At 39.0% G+C, this 21,234-nt stretch overlaps 1 protein-coding gene across 1 annotated transcript in view; it reads right to left on the reverse strand.

The window, feature by feature from the left end:
* NOX4 (NADPH oxidase 4) overlaps positions 1-21,234 on the reverse strand; it is a 139,679-nt gene that overhangs the window by 72,142 nt on the left and 46,303 nt on the right. The window contains exons 9-11 of the mRNA XM_042460951.1: positions 16,473-16,695; positions 13,169-13,336; positions 11,222-11,284 (exon numbers count right to left, since the gene is read on the reverse strand). Coding sequence (XP_042316885.1) covers positions 11,222-11,284; positions 13,169-13,336; positions 16,473-16,695 — 454 coding nt within the window. The remainder of the gene's footprint in view (positions 1-11,221; positions 11,285-13,168; positions 13,337-16,472; positions 16,696-21,234) is intronic.

The following is a 21,234-nucleotide window of genomic DNA, read 5'->3' on the forward strand; positions in this document are numbered from 1 at the left end:
ATCTGCATTCCTTTGGTGAAAACTGCTCTCTCTGACTCCCTAGGACTCCTTGCTTCCTAGACCTCAGACAGACCTAGACCTCTTGACCTTGGACCGGACTCATTGACCTATTCTCTGGCACTCTTGACCCTGGACTGGACTTGTGGAACTGTCCTCTGGAACCCTGGACTGGCTTTTGGTTTTGCTCTATCAGACGCTGGACGGATATTGTGTTTTCAGAACTGTTTCTTTGTTGCTATAAAGCCTTGCTTTTGTTTACCTTTGCCTGGCACACTCTTATCAGCTGTCCGTTGGCAGCTTTCCCAGACAGGGACTGCAAAATTGGGACAGTTGGACAATATGCTATTAAGTATCTGTGATTTTAACCCCCCCCAAAAAAAATCACCTGAGCCTATTTGAAAATGCCATTTTTAATCTCTAAAGGAAGAAACAAGCACCTGGCCATTCCTGGTATGTTAAGGACCATCTACTGCCATACATGAGCCTGCACAAATTTTAAGAGATTTATCCAAAGATCACCTTTAGTTTCTTCCAGCTCCAATGGTAAAGCATATGATAAAAAGAGAATGAGATTTTTCACTTGTAAATCTGTTTTTGTAACTTTTTCATCAGGAAGAAAGTTTATGTTATTTTCAGGGTTTTTCTTTGTTGTTAATTGCCTTTGAATTGATCTTGACCCATGGTGACCCAGTGGATGAAATATCTTCAAGACCCCCCCTCCTCCACTGGGCTCCTTAGTTCCTGCAAATTGATACCTGTGAACTCCTTCATAGAGTCCATCCTCCATCTAGCATGTGGTCTTCCTCTCTTTCTACTTCCCTCCACCTCTCCCAGCATTATTGTTTCTCCTAATGAGTCCTCTCTTCTCATGATGTGCCCAAAATACAACAGCAAGAAAACTTCTATTTCTCCATAGGCCTCTTAGAGCATTCAGACCTTTTAGCATTGATTTATCTTCCACTAGCATTTTGTTTGCTGAGATTAGGCAACTTAATGGTTTTACTATTTATTATATTTTTAAATAAAACATTTTTCTCTTTTAACTACTCTGGTTTCTTGGCAGTTGAGAAATGAGGGAACAGGCTTTGCACATATCAATCTAATCAGACAGACATAAAAGCAAGTACTTCAGTGTTTCATAATCTGTGGCTGCCACTGCAGCCATGATCCATAGGCTCTGAGTGCATGGTAATATGACCTCTGCAAATAAATGACTGCCAGTAGAGAAAATACTACTCAAAACTAAGATCTAAAAGAGTCCAAAGTCCACAGAACATCACATTTTCCTATGATTGCCAGATATCTCTTACTGTAAAGCTTTACTGTAAGCTTATTTTAGAAAATTGTAATTTGTTTTACAAAACTGCTTTATTAGCCATGTTGTACAAGCAGCAAAAAGGCCACCAAAACCATCATCATCATTGAAGCAGCTCCCTTTGGTATCATCCTAATCACTGACTCAAGGAAATAAATCCGTTCCTTTTCCCCCCCTGACTGGGAGTCCAGCCACTTCCTGGGGACTTTTCACACTGCACAATTATAGCACTATGATTTTACTTTAGCTGCCATGGTTCCATCCTATGGAATCCTAGGGTTTATAATGTATGGAAAGGTATTTAGAATTCTCAGCCAGAGAGTTCTAGTTCCTCACCAAACTACAAATTCCAGGGATCCATAAGATGTTGGGTTCCAGGGTTCCACAGGATGTAACTGCCTTAAATCCCATTTTGGGAGAAATGTGGGATATAAATCCCATAGATAGATAGACACGTTAAATGTTGCCATAGCAATAATATGGAACCAAAGTACTATAATTGTGTAGTGTAGGTGAACCCCTGGTTTGAAAACAGGACTGAACAGGCCTAAATATTTGGTAGGGTGGGGTGGGGGCTGAAAATGTTAATATATGGTCATTAGCTCACTTCAGAGGCTTACTTTATATCCCTTTATATAAATCCCTTTCTTTATATCCCTAGTTACACTTATATTTCCCCAATGAGCTGTTACAAGTATCATAGGGGCTGGTTACAAGTATCATACAACTCCTTTTCAACAGATCTATTAGCTGCCAGTTTGTTTCTGGGCACAAATCAATGTTCAATAAAGTGCTATAAAGCCTTACATAGGCAGACTATACGTAGCATTTTAAACAGGACAGCACTGTTTTGTTTTGTTTTTCATATAGACCATCCTGTCATTTTAATATAAATGTCAATTTTTTCCCATGATCAAGAAAAATGGCCTGTTAGGTTTCAAACATGGTTTGGAGATCCCTGTTTGAAACTGTGGTTGTCAAAAACAACAACAATCAAAAAACAAAATTCTGTCATGGAGTGTGAGAAGGTGTTGAAAAACCGAAAGACTACTTCCTTGGAAAAATATTCATGATACGATCGTGGTAAAATACAGTATCCCTCTACGTCTACTTAAATTTCTATATGAGTTCTGTCACTGAAGAATAATTGTTAGCTCAATACATTAATGAAATAAAAGTTTTGTTATCATCTTACTTTTTCATGAATATGGAATATTACATGAACCCATCCCATTTTTGCCATCCCGATCTCCCATTTTTGTCTTAAGGAAATACAGTCAGCCTAGCCTTACACAGTTTAGATCCAGACTTTCTGATAGACCACATTTCTTGATCCGAAGGTACCTGGACCCTGAGATCCACAGAAGAGGCCCTTCTCTCAGTCCTGAGATCTTCATGAGTCTGGCTAATGGTAACCTTTTCAGTGGCTGCCCCTACACTTTGTAATTCCCTCCCAAAGAATGCTACAATGCCCCCCTCCTTGCTCTCTGTTGGAAGGTAAAGACCTTTTCATTCAGATAGGCATTCACAATTGGAGACTTTAAAAAAAAAAAAAGAAAGGCTGAAAATGTTGCATTGTTTTCAATTGTATTAATAACATGTCAGTTAATAGTTAAATCTGGTTTTAATGCTGACTTTTTGTGTGTTTTCAGTTGTTATTTCTCTAATGTATTAGCCATCTTGAGTCTAATCTTGAGGGAAAGGCAAATGTATTACTAGTGGTAGTATTAGTATCAGTATTCATATTAAAGCTTTTAACTTTAGGAACTGCTTTACAATACCTACTGAGAAAATGCAGAGTGCTGTTTTGTTTTTTGAATGTACATTTAGGATTTTGGTGTTTTTTTAAGTGAAACACTGAGGAGATTTTCTTTGAGAAAAGAAGGAAAAGTAATGCTGCTGCCATACTTCAGAATTAAGGCAACTGGACACAGCTTTAGCTGTCATGGCTTAATTCTATGGAATCCTGGGATTTGTAGTTTTTTGTGGCACCACAGCCCACTGTCACAGAAGGCTAAATGTATTACAAAACTACAAACCCAGTACGTCCATAGCACTGAACCATGGCTGTTAAAAGAAGTGTCAAACTGCATCAATTCTGTCATGTAGAAGCAGCCATAGAAACAGGTGAGAAAAATGAAGACAAAGTGTTCAATTTCATTTTTCTCATTCTCATGGATTCCTAAAATTGATATAAAGGAGGATATAGTGCCTCACACTGCTTAGCAAAAGAATGCACCCAGGCAACATTATGTAGGGGAAAGGGGCTTGGCATGCTTTGAAAGTGACAAGACATGAAAATGGTCAAATTTGAAGCACAAAGAAATTGGGAACCTAATTGCTTATAAAACAGAAATCTTTTGTCCAGTCTGTCTGGAACCTGGCAGGTTTAATGCCTTGGGGAAGTAGTAGAACATGTGCAAATGTCATGCTATGAAGATGGAAAAGTACAGAGTTACATGCAGCAGAAAGCAGGTGGGCCTGTCTACTGTAATCAAAGACAAACAGGACGGCCAGAAATAAAAGAAAGTGCAAAGAATATAAAATCAGGGGCAGAAATGTTCAAGTATGCATCCTTCCTTTTATCAGCCAATTTTACCTGAAAAAAACCTGTGGCTTGAGGGTCAAAGCTGTATTGCACAAAGGAGTCCATCCCAATTTGGCTCCATTCCAGATGTTCTGGACTAGAACTCATGTCATCTCTAACTAGAACTGCCAAATCTCATGGCCTGGCCCTGAGACTCCAATTTCTGTGGGTCATCTCCAGGCAGATGACCAGTGCAAATTCTCCAGTTTGGGTGGTAGATTCAACTCCAGGCAAGAAGAAAGGAGTGTGTGCCAATCTCCAGATTAGCTATTAAAACAGAATCTTCTACAATTTGCAAGGTTTAACTGAATTGGTGCTACAATCTGCAAAGACCATTCAGGGGGGTTGTATATTTACTTAATTCACTTTCTCCTTTTTTCCCAGCCATTGTAGGGCCAGGGCTCTCCCTCCACTCTGTTCTGTATCTTCCTTCTGGCTAGAAGCAAGAAGGCTAGATTATATGTTCTTTATAGCATCTCTGAGTGCCACCTCTGCACGAGTGCCATAGGTTCGGCATCACTGGTATAGGAATACCTCAATTAACAAAGTCTTTTCATATCAGCCCAACCTCTTTTCCCTCTTCCTTCTCTGTTTAGCTGGATATTTTTAGAAGCATGGGCATTCAGAGGAGGATAAAGGAGGGTTGGACAAACTTCCTCTATTAGGTTGCAGCAATATGTCTGCAGTAAACAATGTAATAAAACATGAGTGTGGAAAATGCAGGATCCTACTCTAGCTGATCTAATGTAGTTGTATGTGTCTGCCTTCAACAGGTAAGGTGAAAAACAGCCACCTACAGACCCCTTTAGAACAGAGAAATGGGGAAAGCAAATACACCTGCCTCATCTTAAAAAGTACCACACGAGGTCAATTTATAGTTGGGTACATACAGTAAATTATTTCCATTTTAGTGGCCAAAGTTTTTTTAAAAGAGGTAATGCTCAGGAACACATCTCTTTGTTGAGGTGTTCTCTCTCTCTCTTTCTCTCTCTCTCTTTCTGTTTTTTAATGGTTTTTAATCTGCACTCATTTGTTGTTCTATGGGGGAGGGGCATTCTGTTTGGTTCCTAAAGGATTCCAGGGACTGGAAACAGACGTCTGAACTTCCACTGCTATCAATCATTAGCCAAAAGTGAGGCTGATGGAGACTGTGGTTCTCCAAAGATTCATAGAATCATAGAATTGAAAGAGACCTCAAGGGTCATCCAATCCAACCTCATACCATGCAGGAAGACACTAACAAAGCACTCCCAACAGGTGACCATCAACCTCTGTTTAAGAAGGAGACTCCACCACACTCTGAGGAAGCGCATCCCACTGTCACCTCTTAACTTTCTCTTCTCCAGGCTAAAGACCCCCACCTGCCTAAGCTGCTTCTCATAGGGAGTGGTCCAATTGTGGGGTACAATTCCTATTAGTCTTGGTTAGACCAGTCTATAGTTAATAGCTATGACTGTAGAAGGTTTGGAGGGCCAGTTTTCCCAGAAATGGTCAAGAGTTAGGGAGCATCATGTTCTTGTGTTACGTGCATGTATTTTAGTCAGATGTGCCTGCTTCCATAGCTTCATATCACTGTTGCTAATGGTATTCATGCCTCTGATACTCTGGCAGATCTTCAGTATGTTTCATTAATGATTCTATTAAATGGCTATATATTATTTCCAAAAGGCACAGAGCAGAAGAAATTCCATTTTAGAGCACCCTAAAGGTTCTCTCCTCTCATTTCTTTAAAAACGCATAACTCTCCACATAATTAAAGAGAAGATCTTTGGTAAAGGAGGAGAGTTTGCGAACTCTAATATATTACCCAAACTTTACAGCAATTATGGGGAAAGTGAAACTTGTAGACAGCATGTCATCATCCAAAGGCATTTTTGAGTCCATCATATCCATCCGAAACTTATATGGAGGGAAATAACTCTGCCTTTTTCAGGTAGCTGGTACAGGAAACAATTTTACCCTATCTTTCCCACCCAACAGAACATTTTAAGTGCAGGAGAGGCACAAGCCAAAAGCATGGAGAAATTCCCCACCACCACCACCACCACACCAATTCACAAGAGGATATGGGGAATATTCTTGGTTTCCAAAAATGACATTGTGGGGGGAATACAAGGCTGGAGGAGAATGGCAAGAGAGTGTCCCTCCGCAAGGTTCTGCAGGAGCCCAATGAGGTCTCTCCTGTCCCTGGTAGTAGTTCATTCCTGCTTTATAGGAATTCAAGCTAGAAGTACTTGGGAATTAGTCAGAACAACTAGGTAGATCATCCAAGCTGAAAATCTCACTAGCATCTCTATAGTTCTTCTTCTTGTTAACTACTATCACCTTTGACTTATGGTTAACCTATGAATGAGAGACCTCCAAGAGCCAAGTTCCTCATGTGGTCTGCTCTTGCCAAATCAAGGATGTGGCCTCCTTAGTTGCACCTATCCACCCTTAGTTCTGACTCTTCTTTTCCTAGCTCCTTCTATCTTACTAAACATTACTGTCTTCTTTAGTGAGTCGTGTCTTCTCATGATATGTACAAAGTATGTCAGTGTCTGTTTAGTCTTGGATTCTCGGGAGAGTTCAGGCCTGATTTGCATTAGGACTCATTTATTTGTCTTTTTAGTGGTCCACACAGAATTCTTCTCCAGAGCCACATTTCAAATGAGTTGATTTTTTTCCTATCCACTTTCTTCACTGTCCAGCTTTCATAAAGATACATAGAAACTGGAAACACGATAGCATGGACAATACTTTAGTATTCAATATTTCTACACTTGAGGATTTTGTCTAGTTCCCTCATAGCTGCCCTTCTAAGTCCTAGTCTTCTTCTGATTTCTTGATTGCTGTTTCCATTGATTAATGACAGAGCCAAGTATGGGAAATCTTGAACTATTTCCATCATCTACTTTAAAGTTGTGTAAATCATCTGTGGTCATTATTTTTGTTTTCTTAATGTTCAAATGTAAACCATTCTTTGCATTGTATATTTTATGCTAGTAGTATGGTGTCATCTACATATTTTAAACTATTGATATTCCATTCTCCAATTTTTATGCCCCCTTCCTCCAAGTCTTATGCTGTATCAGTATATAAATTAAACAGATAGGGTGATAAAATGCAAAGGAATTAAGATGTAGCCTCACCTGTAGTAAATCTAAAACCAGGTCAACCTAAATCAGGATAGGAAAGTTCTATTACTGGTACTTAGCACTGTGTATTTTTGGATCAATAACTATCTGTCTATTTATAGCAGTGACATGCAAATTCAAGATAAATAAAAAGGAGCCCTGGTGGCACAGTGGTTAAATGTCAGTACTGCAGCCACAATGTTGTAAATTCAATCCTAGAGAAGGGCTCCATTGTCCACTCAGCATCCTTTGATGGGTCGCTAGAATGAGTACCCAGCCGATTGGAGGCAATTGGCTTACAGATTGTAAACCACTTAGAGAGTGCTCAGTTCACTGATAAGTGGTATAGAAATGAACATGCTATTGCTATTGCTAAATGAAATAGAACAGGCAAGAGCTGGCTTCACTGTCTTATCCAATATAGAGTATCTTGTCAGACATAATGAAGTTGCCAAAGTAATAATATGAGTAATCATTCACTGTCAGTTGATTACACAGGTTAGTCATGCCTTCTCACTATTTATATTGTCCTCATACTGATAGTGAGAACAACAGACATGACTGACTTTCCTCAAAGCTTCAAATGGGATGCTAGCTGGGGAACCTGGGAGTTGTAGTCCTAGAAAGTAACTCTTCCAAACTCTGGATTTCCTAGGTCTTATACACTGCAACCTCTAATGTGCAAAAATAGGAAAATCAGGTAGTTTGGGTGGGTTTTTTTCCCCAGATTTATCTTTTAAAAATTCATGTGCATTCCATTTAGCCATTGGTTGCTTTAAAAAGCCACTTTGGAGGAAAGTCATATGCAAACATCTAAGTGGGATGTTCAATATAAGTTATATGTAAGAAGCAATTAGATAAAGGTGTTTTTTGCCCTTCCTCCCCATTGACCAACCACCCGCTTATAGTTTAAGTTGACATTTTTTAAAGTAATTTTCTCCTCTTCTTTATTAGAAGTACAGTAATTGAAATCACGACATAGAGTTACTTTGCGGGAATCAGCATGACATACACCACTGTATTTTGCTTGTTTGTTTGGAGCTGTATCCTGAAGAAAAAGAAGAAGCTTCTTCAAAGTGAATATTTTAAATCCTCTCGCATTCCAGTCGGGGAACAAAGTAAGAATGTAAAAAGAATGAAAGTCAGAATGAAACAAAATGTCATTTACACAATTAACAAATGCACTAATAGCTTTTTAAAATGTAAACAGCAGGTATAGACTCTGATCTAAATCAGGATCCTGATAATGGTAAGAGAAAATCCTTAAGTGTAAAAACATATCATTAAATACCAAAGTCAGAATCATCCATGTCACAACATTTTTGATTCCTATGTCTATTTGTGTAAGCTGGGAAATGAAGAAAGCTGACAGGAAGAGGATCAATGTGGATACCATGGACTGCTAAAAAGGCAAATAAATGGGTCCTCGAGCAAATCAAGCCTGAACTTTCAAGACTAAATAGAGGCCTTTGTACTTTGGACATCTCATGAGATGATGTGACTCAGTGAAAAAGACAGTAATGCTTGCTAATGTTGAAGGCAGTAGGAAAAGAGGAAAACCACATTACAAGTGCAATCTTGGAGGTCTCTCATAAATCAAAGTCAACTAGACAGCAAATGACAACTACAAAATAGTAAGTGGAATTGAGCCCTTTGCTCCCTGTTGTCATCCCAATCCCCATGATGGATCTTTGGGCTGAAAGAAGAGCTCTAATTTGCACTGGTGGAATTCTTCCTTCCAACACAGATAGAAGGGGTGGGAGACCTATCTGAAGTGACAGGACCAAGCAGATCCCAGATGAGAAGCCTTACACCTATACTTAATTTATTGTTATACTTTTTATACAGATGTACTTACATTTCAGTGATACTTTGAGAAACAATTTATATAAGTATTCACCATATCAATAGCATCTTATTTATTTTAGCCACATATGTAGATGCGAAACACAGGAAACTATCTTATTTTAAGACAAAGTGGGCACACTCCAGGGGTGGGATGCTGTATTGATACAGACACAAACACAAACACAAACACACACACTCCAGACCCACCAGAAGGATGCGCTCCACCTCTACAACATTACCACACTCCCGAATTTGTCACTGCAACTTCTTCTATTTCCCCTATAACCAAGGAAGAATAAATGCATGTACCCTGTTTTTAACCTGAGCTGCATATCTTGGAGTCTTCCAGGAGCACATTCAGCTTGGAAGCAAGTCATGGGCTGTCCACACACGTTGTTTTAAAAATAAATATTGTCAATGGCGTCACTGGTGATGATGGCAAAGAGAAATTAAGGCCAATCATAGAAAAGAGTGGTGCAAGTAGGAGAGATGGCAAGACCTGCAAAAATGGTCCATAGACCACAATTGGAATACTGTTAGTGTCTTTTTGTTGTTGTTGTTCTTGTGTGCCTTTAATCATTTACAATCAAATAATAAAAAGAAAGGGGGAAAATAATAATACAATGCTTATATGCAAAAGAATGGCCAAAGTTAGTCTAAGCCCTGCTAAATCTTACACAAGTAGGTCATAGAAGAATAACACGGAAAAAGAAAATGACAGTATTAGGATTCTGTCTATATCCTCCATTAGCACAGAACTAAGTCTAACATTATAGTGACACAGGGACAAGGAGAGAAACCATATTCTCTTGGCAAAGGAGCAGCTCCAGGCGGAATAGTGACCTAGAAAAATACAGTACGCAGAAGTTATAGACCACTGCTGAAGCTGGACAGAGAAGAGCAGACTTTTTTTTAAAGTTTCAAGCATCACAGTAGTGTCATTTAAAAACAAAACAACAACTAATATTGTCTCAAAAGTAGCAGGTGTTGCTGTGCAATTATGACTCTCCAAAGCTCACCATAAATATAAAAAACACACATTACCGTCACATCGACACATTTATGAGCTTTTTCAAACATTCCATCTTGGGACTACTACTGCAATGCAGTTGGTTGCACTCGAAAAATAACTAGCTAGCTTTGGAGAGAGAATGTAAATGATTCAGAAGAAATGCACAAAAAAAAAAAGTAGAAAAAAAAAAAAAAAAAAAAAAAAAAAGACCCAAAACCCTAATAATTAACTAGTTTAACAAAGTACTTTGTAATTAAGTCCTTTCCTTGATAACTAAGCATAATTAAGTCATCCCCTTCCCCACCACCATTTCCTTCTCCTTTTGTGCCATGTCTTTTTTAGATTGTAAGCTTGAGGGCAGGGAACCATCTAATTAAAAAAGATATGTCAGATATAGCTATCTTTAGACATGTGTCCTAAAAATAGTGTTATTTTATTTTATTTTTTGTTAATTACAGCATAAGTATAAGCTTTCCCCTTGTTGTATTTCTTCAGGTAACTTCTAACATATGGTAAAAGTAAGACAAGCCAATCAAAGGGTTTTCTAATCAGAATGTATTCAGAGGAGGTTTGCCATTGCCTTCCTCTGAGGCTGAGAGAATACGACTCACCCACTGGGTTTCCATGGCTGAGCAGGAAACCCTTCTCCCAGAATATTAGTCCAGCATTCAAACCATTACAGCTAGCTCTGCTGTTCTCTTTATATCATTACAAATATTCCAATAAAATAATTCCACACAAAGCTTTGGGTGTTTGAATATAACATTTAAACCAAATGTGTTAAATCAGACAACATCATTTAGAGCACTGAGAAATGTTCCTGAAATTTATTATTTTTCTTGGAAGACCCCAGCAATGGTCAGATGGGATGGTAGCTGTAGTCTAAAATATCTGAAGGGCACTATGTTAGTGAAGGCTTCCTTAAGGATACCATGAGAGCTTGCAGCATACACAACCTCTCTTAGACTCACCTCTTTTTAATACAGAAGCAATACTGACCTACCTTATTAGACTGGTGTGTTGCACAATAACATAACTCTGAAATGGAGAAACTTTAGCCCTTTGGATGTTTTGGATTTCAGCAATCCAAAGCCCTAACCAGCAAAGCCAGAAGAAGGTCACTCTGGAAGTTACAATCTAAAACATTTGGAGGACTAGATATAACATGATACAATATGATGGTATTATATCATTACTATTTATGATTGGGTACAAAAATGAACCAATAAACTTGAGCCCTCCAGGAAAAGAGGGGAATGTTCATTAATCACATCTGAACAGAAAACAAAAATACAAACACAACCCACCCAAAAAACCAAACCACAATAAAACAATTTCCTTACCAGTGTTAGAGTAAAGGGATGACTTTCCAATGATGACACACTGGGACAGTGCAGAATGACATACTGAAAGAACCAGGGCAGGGGAAAGAGAGGGGAAAAAAGAAAAAAAAGAAGGTGCTGGTCTTAATTTTGAGCATTTTCAGATTGGACACTTTCCTCCTTCCCCAACCACCAGGTTCAATCCTAGGTATGAAATCAAAGGCTTTCACACCTGGCATCCATAGTTTTTTGTGGGTTTTTTGGGCTATGACGCCATGTTCTAGAAATTTTTCCTGATGTGTTGCTAGTAGTTGTGGCTGGCATCTTCAGAGAATGCTGGCATGGAAGACAGTGGGGTATACTGTATATACTGTTGGTTGAGGGGAAGCGATTTGTTTGTTAATCTGTGTATTGTTCTGCATTGTTCTGCTGTTGACTAGCAAGGCCTGGGGATATCTGGGTGGCTTTCATTTACATTTTCTGTGTCTTTTGTGTGTGTGTTTTTCAGGACTGGTAGCCAAACTTTGTTTACTTTAAGCGTTTCTTCTTTCCTGTTGAAGTTGTCCAGGTGTTTATGGATTTCAATGATTTCCTTGTACATTCTGACCTGATAGTTGTTGGTATGGCCCAGAATTTCAATGTTTTCAAACAGCATTTTATGCCCAGTATGGTTTATAACATGTTCTGCTACTGCTGATTTTTCTAGCTGACCCAGTCTGTAGTGTCTCACATGTTCCTTGATTCGTGTTTGGATATCTCCACTTAAAGGGATCAAGTATCTATTGTTAAAAATAATTCCTTGAATGGCATTCTGGGAAGTCACCACCAGGATGCCATAAAGGGCTGAAACTTCAACCCTCCAAATGTTTTTGGAGTACAACTCCTACAATCCCTCACTGTTGGCTATGCTGATTAAAACAAAATCCAAAGTCCACAAAGAAGTGATACCTTTATTGGCTAGCCAAAAAGCCCAAAAAACATCATGCAAGCTTTTGAAGCTCCACTGCCTCTTTCATTAGGCAAAAGATGTTTTTAAAAAATCATACAGGGAAAAAAAAGAGTGACTGTGTTAGAATCACAGGCCTACATTTTGTATAGATGTTGTCCCTACTGTAGTTCAGATGGGTTGGAGGGCTCTTAATGCAGGCTGAGGCCACATCTCTCTTGGGCATGTGGAGACTGAGACAAAGGACAATGAAATTTAAACTCCATTAGCAGTAGTAATAGAATACAGGTTGTTTTAATCCCTTTTGAAGCCACAAGCTCCTCTACTGGGAAGAAAACATTGAATTGCTCAAGAAGTCTCTGTACTGTCTAAGGAGTTTATCAAACGGGAGGAATTTCTCTTAAATTCGAACGAAAAGCAAGTGGACCAGAACGCATTCACTTAAAGTCGCTAGTTTCACGCAATTACATGAATACATATTGCGTTCGAACTGGCTCCCCATTGCCCGAAAATAGCATCCCATTGCCCGAATTTGCGTTGGCAGTCTATCATGCAATAACGTGAAACCACATGATTGTGCTCAGACTGACTTCCCATTGCCCGAATATGTTAAACCCCATTATTGCATTCAGATTTCCATCGGATTATACTTCCAGTTCCCCTTGTCTGATAAACTCCAATATCTGGAAAAACGTTCAGGTGCTGTAAAGGTAAAACTCAGCCAGTTAAAATCCAAACCAAAAAGAGTATATTTTACAAATGTGTGTATGCTTTTGTACACAATTTTCCATAGAAATGCACATTAAGCCTCAGAAACATGGATTTTCAAGGCATGACATGTTTCATTCCATTGCCAATCTCAGGAAATGCAAAATTCTCTGCACAGAGAAAGGTCTTAGATATCATCCTCCCATTTTCAGTAGGGAAATTCAAACCTAGCCAATTAGCTTTTCACCCCTATGAGCAATTTCCCATTTCTCTTGATTTGTAGTCATTGGAATATCATCCAACTGTTAACTCACCTGTCCAGGTCTGGCTTTGAAGTCCTCTTTCATCATCCGTACCTCAAGGACATCACAGGGATGGCTGATTGCTGCAGTTATTGTGACAGGTTTATTGCTACTACAAATGTAACGGTAGAGTCTTTCTGCACAATATAAACACAATGGGCCAGAGATCCAAAGCCAAGTCTGAAAAAAGGGAGGAGAGAGAGAGAAGAAATATTTTACTGTTAAAACCTCAGTAATTTTAGCATGCCTTTACTGAGCAGCTGCTAATTTGCATGTCTCTTTAAGAGACATAGCATTTATTCATTTCCTGGGTGCTGTCTTAACCATTCTCTCGCCCTTCTTTCCGTCATTCATTAGTCTGCAGTTAATCTGAGTTTGTCTGTCCTCCATTTTGTAGTTTGCAATTTTCTCTCTCTCCTCTCCATGTTTGAAGAGCATGTCACAAAGCTCATCATGATATGTTATGAAACCTTTAGTATTTACAAACCTATTCCATATGTTTTTACAAATAAGACAGTCTGGCACTTTGTGCATGAGGGCTGAGCGTTTACATGCTCAGAAACCCTGCCACACGCTCCAGGCGCCATCTTAGCACACACCCATTCAGACAGCGTGTGTCATGATGATGTCCATCGTGCGCAGTGTCCAAACAGCACTGCACATGAGAGGCATCATATGGCTGCACCGTGGCCCTTATAACATCCTTTCTAGGACACAAAGGAGTCACGTTTCGCTGTCTCTATTTGCACTGGGTTGGGGGTGTGGCATGCAGCTGCTGCTGCGTCCCCAACCCAGCACCTCCAGGGGCGGCACAGAGTCGTGCCTGAATGGGCTGTTTGTACAGCCCCTATGTCTGCTCATTTCTGTGCTAGGTTCTACATAGGTGGGGGTGTTGGTGTGGGACTGTTTGCTGTATACCTTCTGCTGTGAGTACTGATTACTCAGCTTATGAGTTACACCACTGTCACTCACATTCTCCAACAAAATCAATATGTAAAACCCACACCCATTAACAAAAGTCACCACTTGAATGAACTAGGGCCCGCTAAACTGCATAGGGCCAGCACTACCTTTAGGCAGAGTTAGGGAAGCATCTTAGGAAATAGAGTCTAGATGGTGTTAAAAGGGCAGCAAAGGAAGGCTTTGTTGGAAGACAACATGCCCTTCACTACTTAAACTTTGGAGCAATGCACTGTGTGTGGATATGGGAAAGGGCTTTCCTTTCTCTCTAGTAGTGTCCCAGCTGTAGAATGTGCTCCTTTTGTACTAGTATCAATATGGCTACTGTCTGGCAGAAGGTTAAAAGATGGCTTTATACCAGAGCCTTTAAAGTCTAATGATTTGAGGGGCCAAATCTGTACACTTTTTCAACTGTTTTAACTTGGTTTAATTGCTAAATTGTTTAATATTCTAACTGCTTAAGATGTTTTAGGGCTTTTCTACATGATTAAGATACTCCTCATTCCAATCAAATAGACATTAATCCAGCCACACATGATTCAAAGGAATATGTGGCTTTTTCTGGCTGCCTGTCCATAGGGCAAACAGATGCAAATTTGCACAAAAAAATTGAAGATAATTGAGCATCAATGTGAACGTGTGAAAACCGATAGCAATTTGTATAATACTTATGTATAGACAAGCCCTTAGACTGTTTACTCGTGTTTTAAATTTAAATTGGTACTACATATAGTGAGGAAGAAAGGTCATGAAGCCATGCTGTAGGAAAAGTTTCCTTAGCCATAGAAAATGTTGTAAGAGCTTAGGAATTTCCACTTAACTTAAGCAAGTTAAGGCTATTCCAACCTCTCAGACATCTTGATGTATTCCGTTGATGGGAATACTAGATGTAATACCAGTGTATTGAAAGGAACAAGTTTTACATGCACACTTTGAAAACAAAATGTGCTCATTATTGATCAGCAATGATACACAATGGGCCCTTTGTATCCACGGAGATTTGCTTCCAGGACCCCTCGTGGATATCAAAATCTGTGGATTCTCAAATCCCATTATATACAGTGTTGCAGTAAAATGATATCCTTTATATAAAATGGCAAAATTGATGTTTACTTTATCGAATTTATATATTTTAAAAATATTTTCAAGCTGTGGATCCTTGAATTGGTGGATAATGAATCTGTGGATACATAGGGCTGACTGTACATTATTGTCACTGTCAGCTTTATTTAGTTCCCCGTTTGCTGATCAGACTCATGGTTAGTATGCCAGACTTTGCATAAAGTTGAATTTTTCTGAATAAAGTGTTGTTTAAATCCACTTATTGGGCCCTAAGGGGAGATTCTAGTAGTACGGATCCTATGCCCCTCTATCTCCTTGGTGCACAGCCCAGAGCTTGGAAGAAACACATTAAAAATAATATGATTTGTAATATTGTTATTGCTGCTGTTTTAATGTAATGAAATTACTGCTCTTACCACTTTTTAAAAGTAATGTAATAATTGGTAACAGTGTGCCTTTCAAAATGGCAGCATGTTCATTTGACAGATTTGTATGCATTTTGGTATTTTAAGTGATTTTTGGATATGTTACTCACAAAGTGACTTCATGTAGTTTGCCTTTTTACCCTCTTTTTCTGCTCCTCTTTTTAAAAAGGGGTAAAGCCTAATGTTATTGTTGTGTTCACATATGTAATGTGCAATATATATATATATATATATATATATATATATATATATATATATATATGGAGAGAGAGAGAGAGAGAGCGTATGTACTGGTTAATGTTGAACTATGACTTTGGAGACCAGGGTTTGAATCCCCTGACCATAAAATCCAATGGGTGGCCATGAGCAAGTCCCACTCTCTCAGCCTCTGAGAATGGCAATGGAAAACTCCTTCAGAATAAATCTTGTCAAGCAAACCCCATCATAGGTTTGTGATGCTATAAGTTGGAAATGAATTGATGGCACATAACAACAAAGAGAGAGAGAGAGAATGAGAGAGAGTCATAGAGTTAAAGGGGGTCTCTCATAAGTCATCAAGTCAAGCCCCATCTCAGTGCAGAAACTCCAGCTAGATCATCTCCAGAAGGTAGCTGCCCAGCCTCTTTTGGAAGACATCAAGAGAAATAGACTCCACTACACTGAAACAGGCACAGTTCCCCACTCCTATCTCTTTAGGCTATGGAACTATTTATCAGTTTATCCATATCAGTTTAAAGGTGCCACTTGTCACCTTCGGGTTGACTGGGCTCCCAACTTTTGAGCAATTGTATAATCCAAACAATATCTTCTTAGAAAAAACTTCAATGCACCAACCTGAGCACAATGCAAAATAAGATATTCATACAAACCTCAGGGAAATGGGCTTGAAATTTAGGTTCCTCTATACAAACAAAGCTGCTTTTGAGAAGAGGTTCCAATTCCACCAGATGGTGTGGGAAAGGTTGTGCAGCATTTTCAGGGAGTGACTTCTCAAAATCATCAGCAAACTGACTTCCTTCTTGATTTGTCGTGTTAGGGTTAAAGCATCCTGGGGGATGCTCCTTTACATTAGTTTGGTATTTTAGAACTCCCCTGTAGAAATTAAAAACAAAAACAAAGCAAAAGGAACTTTAAAATGAAACAGAAAAAGAAAAGCCTTGCACATTCCACACCTGAGGAAGATTTGATGAGCAATAAATTGTTCAAAATGCACATTTTAATCACCGCAAGTTCTATTTATTAAGCAGCTACTGTGCCTTCTGGATCTCTGAGACATTCCATTCCCATTGCACCATGTTCCTGTCCCAAAGATCATAGTTTTTTGCATATTTTATTTCTATATTATTTAAATACATTGTTATCCCATCCTTCAAACATGAGGCAGTGGTGGGAAGACTTGTGGTTGCTAGATCTACTTTATGTTTAAAAGAACTTCCAGATCTACTAATCTTAGCCTGATGCAAATGACATACATTTAAAATTATGTCCAGGGTTTTGTTTTGAGGGTCAAAAGTTAACAGAGCTCACAAGCTTTTCCCCAAATCCACTCTTGATTATCCCAAGCATTCTTTATTTAGTTTCAGAAAAATACACACTTAAACAACATCAATTTAATTCCTGTATGTGAGAATCAATTAGGCAGGTCAAGGGTAAGTTATACTTTTTCCAAATTTCACTGCCTATGCAATTTTTCATCAGAACAATCTGTGTCTGTGGTCAGCTCATTAGTTGTGTGGCGATGGTTACTTTGTAAGGAAATAACAGCCCTTTCAATTTAATATGTTGTTTTAAAGACTTTCCATATTCACTCAAGCACCAAATCACTAGGAAATCGCAGTTGCTAAGGGCCCCGCTCTTAACAGAGGTATTTTTTAAGCCAGTGGTTTTTAACCTGTGGTCCAGAAATCCTGCCAGGGGGCTGTGATGTCCTCACAGGGAGTCCGTGAAAACTTGAAAGCTGCTCAGAGCCATCTTCTCCATGCAGTGGAGGGGCCACATGACAGGAACCAAGGCAAGGGCTGGTTGGCTGCCTGGCTGGGCATGCATGTTCAATATGCTCTAGCCACAAACTGGCAGAAAGAAGCAAAAGAAAAGTCTTCCTTCCTTCCCTTCCTCTGATGGAAGGTTACATGGATAGTGTTACTGTTAATAGTTCCAGCGTGTTGTTGTTGCTGTTGCTGTTGTTATGGTTATAAATCTTGAGTTAAATCTGTGTGTAGCAACAAAATATATTTAAAGTGGCTTTCTGGTAAAGAAAAGGTGAAAAAGACAGGTTTAGGCAATATGACATAGTAACTCATGCTGTGGTTAATTCCAGCTTCACCAATACCGTAAAAAGATAAGAAGATTAAGGTTTGATCAAACCAAGGGCCTAACTAGTCCAATATTCTGTTCACATTCTGTCCAACCAGATGTCTATGCAAAACCCACCAGCAACACATGAGTGCAGCAGCTGTTCCCTTCTCATGTCACTCAACAACCAAAAATGCGAGGCATCCTGCTCTTGATATAGGAGGACACATATGTTCAAACTGATAGCCCTGTCTTCCATGAATTTATCTAGTCTTCTTTTAAAGCGATCCAAGTTGGCAACTATCATTACACCATGTGGCAAGGGGTTCCACATTCTAATGATACATTCTGTGAAGTCATGCTTCCTTTGTCCCAAAGCTCCCACCATTCAGCATCCATGGGATGACCCCTCTGGGTTCTACTTTTATTAGAGGGATGAAAACCTTTCCCTGTCTACTTATACTCTCCAACATTTCAACTATACAGTGGACCCTTGTTATATGCTGGGGTTTGGTTCCAAGATCCCCCGTGTATAACAAAATCTGTGTATGCTCAAGTCCCATGAAACACAATGACATAGCAAAATGGTGTCCCTTATAAAAAATAGAAAATCAAGGTTTGATATTTGAAATTTATACTTTTTTGAACATTTTCAAACCGTGTATGCTTGAATCCGTGTATAGGAAAGGCTGACTGTAAAACCAAGACGAATGTGGCCAAGCGACATCAGGGTGTCATCAAGATGGCAAAAATTATCCATGTTGATGAACATAAGCTAGGAAAGGCTGTAGCAGTTTGCTTTTGACTGAATCTGCTGGGAAGTAGTCTTGGTTTTATTTTTGATTCTTCTCTGTCATGTATCCCCAGATCCAGACCACAGCTAAGGCATGTAGATTCTTTTTATACAATATTGCCAAAATCCAACCATTTCTCTCTGCCTCTACTGCCAAGATTCTGGTCCATGCCCTAGTGGTATCATGGCTTGATTTCTGTAACATCCTTCTGGCTGGGCTTCCTCTTTCTCACCTCTATCCTTTAATTTCTGTCCAGCATTTGGCTGCACCCATTATCACATCCACCCACCACTCTGACCATATCTCTCCTTTGTTGTCATCCCTTCACATGATTTCCTGCATGACAGGGGGTCGGACTGGATGGCCCTTGTGGTCTCTTCCAACTCTACGATTCTATGATTCCATGATTCCCCCTCCCTTTCCGTATTCAGTATAAGCTCCTGTTGTTGAATTTTAAAGCCCTTCATGGGCTGGCCCCTCCTTATTTATCAGACCTTCTTTCTCCTCACTTTCCCACTCAGGCCCTCCGTTCTGGTAGTCAAGGTCGGCTGTCTCAACCCAGGATTTTCTCTGCCCTGTCCCAGATTTGTCCCTTTTCACTTGCTGCCCCTCACTCCTGGAACCTTCTTCCCCCACGAGCCTCACGGGTCAATCACTTCTTTAACTAGTTCAAAACTGAGTTGAAGACCAGCCTGTTCAGAGAAGCGTTCCCAGGCACTGCATGACTATTATTTGCTATTTCACGTTTTTAATTTGTTGCCTGTTTTATTGAACCCTTTTCTGTATTGTTATGTATTATTTATATGTATTATGCTATTATTTCTTAGATTGTATGCCATGAGCAGGTTTACTCTTATTCTTATCTATTTTATTGTTTGTATGTACAGCGTTGTACAAATCTACAGTGCTATATAAATAAAGCATAATAATAATAATAATAATAATAATAATAATAATAATAATAGGAAGATTCTCCTTTTTATTAAGTTAATTGAGTGCAAACTACTTTTGCACTTTGAGCTCAGTTTGCATATGCGGAGGATGAAGGGAGAAAGGGAGAGAAGAGAGAAACTTGGACATTTTAAGGCAGCAGCAGAAGTGGGTTAATCAAGACTATCGCTGCCAAACTGGGATATAGTTGGAGGCTATACCTACTTTCTCTACATCATGCATATTTCCCCCTCTATCATAGGCAACACATTTTACACCCATGTGGCACTAACTTGATGGTTTCAGCAGCCTTAAACAAATTAGAAAAATCATTTTTAATAAAAACAATATTAGTGTTATGTTACTACTATGGGACAGTAAACACAAGGCCTTCTCCCAGTCCTAAACTGGCAAATGTGAAGGTGTGATTGGTATTAATACTGGCTTCTTTCTGACACCAAGTGAAAACATCAGTTTTTTATTAAGTCCTCTGTAAGCTAATTTCATCAGCATCTGTAAATGTGAATGGTTTTAAGCTGTTCCAGCTTGTTTTGTTAAATTGTCTTATTTGCTTTTGTTCCATTCACATTATTTTACTGTTTTTAATTGTTTTTAATTGTTTAAATTGATCTTATGTATAGATCAAGAGAACCCATCATATGGGGAGAGAAATGTTTTAATTAATAAACAAATAAGAAAGCTGTTTCCAGAAACATGCTGTCCCAAATACATGGGAGGATTTTGCAGTGATTATTGTAAGACACTGAAAGCATCTTAATGTTTTCACAGTGATTTCACCCCATTGCAGTATCAATGCAACTAACAGCAAGAGCAAATACTGAAATCTCTATGTGTGCTTCCCATGTAAGAATACAATGTGTACCATAGACTTTAGTGCTACTTCCAATTTTAAAAAATCCACCCAAAATTACTAGAGCAGCCCATCCCCAATCTAGCATTCTCTAAATGTTCTGAACTGCTACCCCCCACCAGTTCTAGTAGATTGAGGATACCTACCCCAGATAACAAAGCCAAATAAAGTATGCTGTTTCATTAATCCAGTTATTTTGAAGTCCATGAGCTATTCCCAGATTATACATGTTAATGAGCCTGCTATAAAAGACAAAATGGGAGGAAAGCAAATGAACTCTGAATCTGCATCCGCACTGCAGAAATACTCCAATTTGATACCACTTTAACTGCCATGGTGCAATACCAAGGAATTACGGGAACTGTAGGTCTGTGAGACATTTAGCCTTCTCCGTCAGAGAGCTCTGGTGCTACAACAAACTACAATTCCTAGAATTCCACAGCATTGAGACATGGCAATTATGTGGTGTCAAACTGGATTATTTCTGCAGTGCGAATTCAGCATGAGATGAAATTAAGAGCATTGAGTCTTTTGCTGTAATTACTTGGATTTTTAAATTATTATTATTATTTCCACACGTACCTTCCTCCACAGCTTAAGCCCTCAGTCTAGTAATTCCGCCGTCAGCCTAGGCAACCTGAGAGCAGAGCTACATTATGAAGACAGTGAATACTCCCTTCATTTTGTTAATGTTTATGGTTGGCATAATGTTTCAGAAAAAAAATAATAAAGTACTGTAGATAG

This window comes from Sceloporus undulatus, chromosome 3 (assembly GCF_019175285.1).
Source record: "Sceloporus undulatus isolate JIND9_A2432 ecotype Alabama chromosome 3, SceUnd_v1.1, whole genome shotgun sequence".
NCBI classification, from domain to species: Eukaryota; Metazoa; Chordata; class Lepidosauria; order Squamata; family Phrynosomatidae; genus Sceloporus; species Sceloporus undulatus.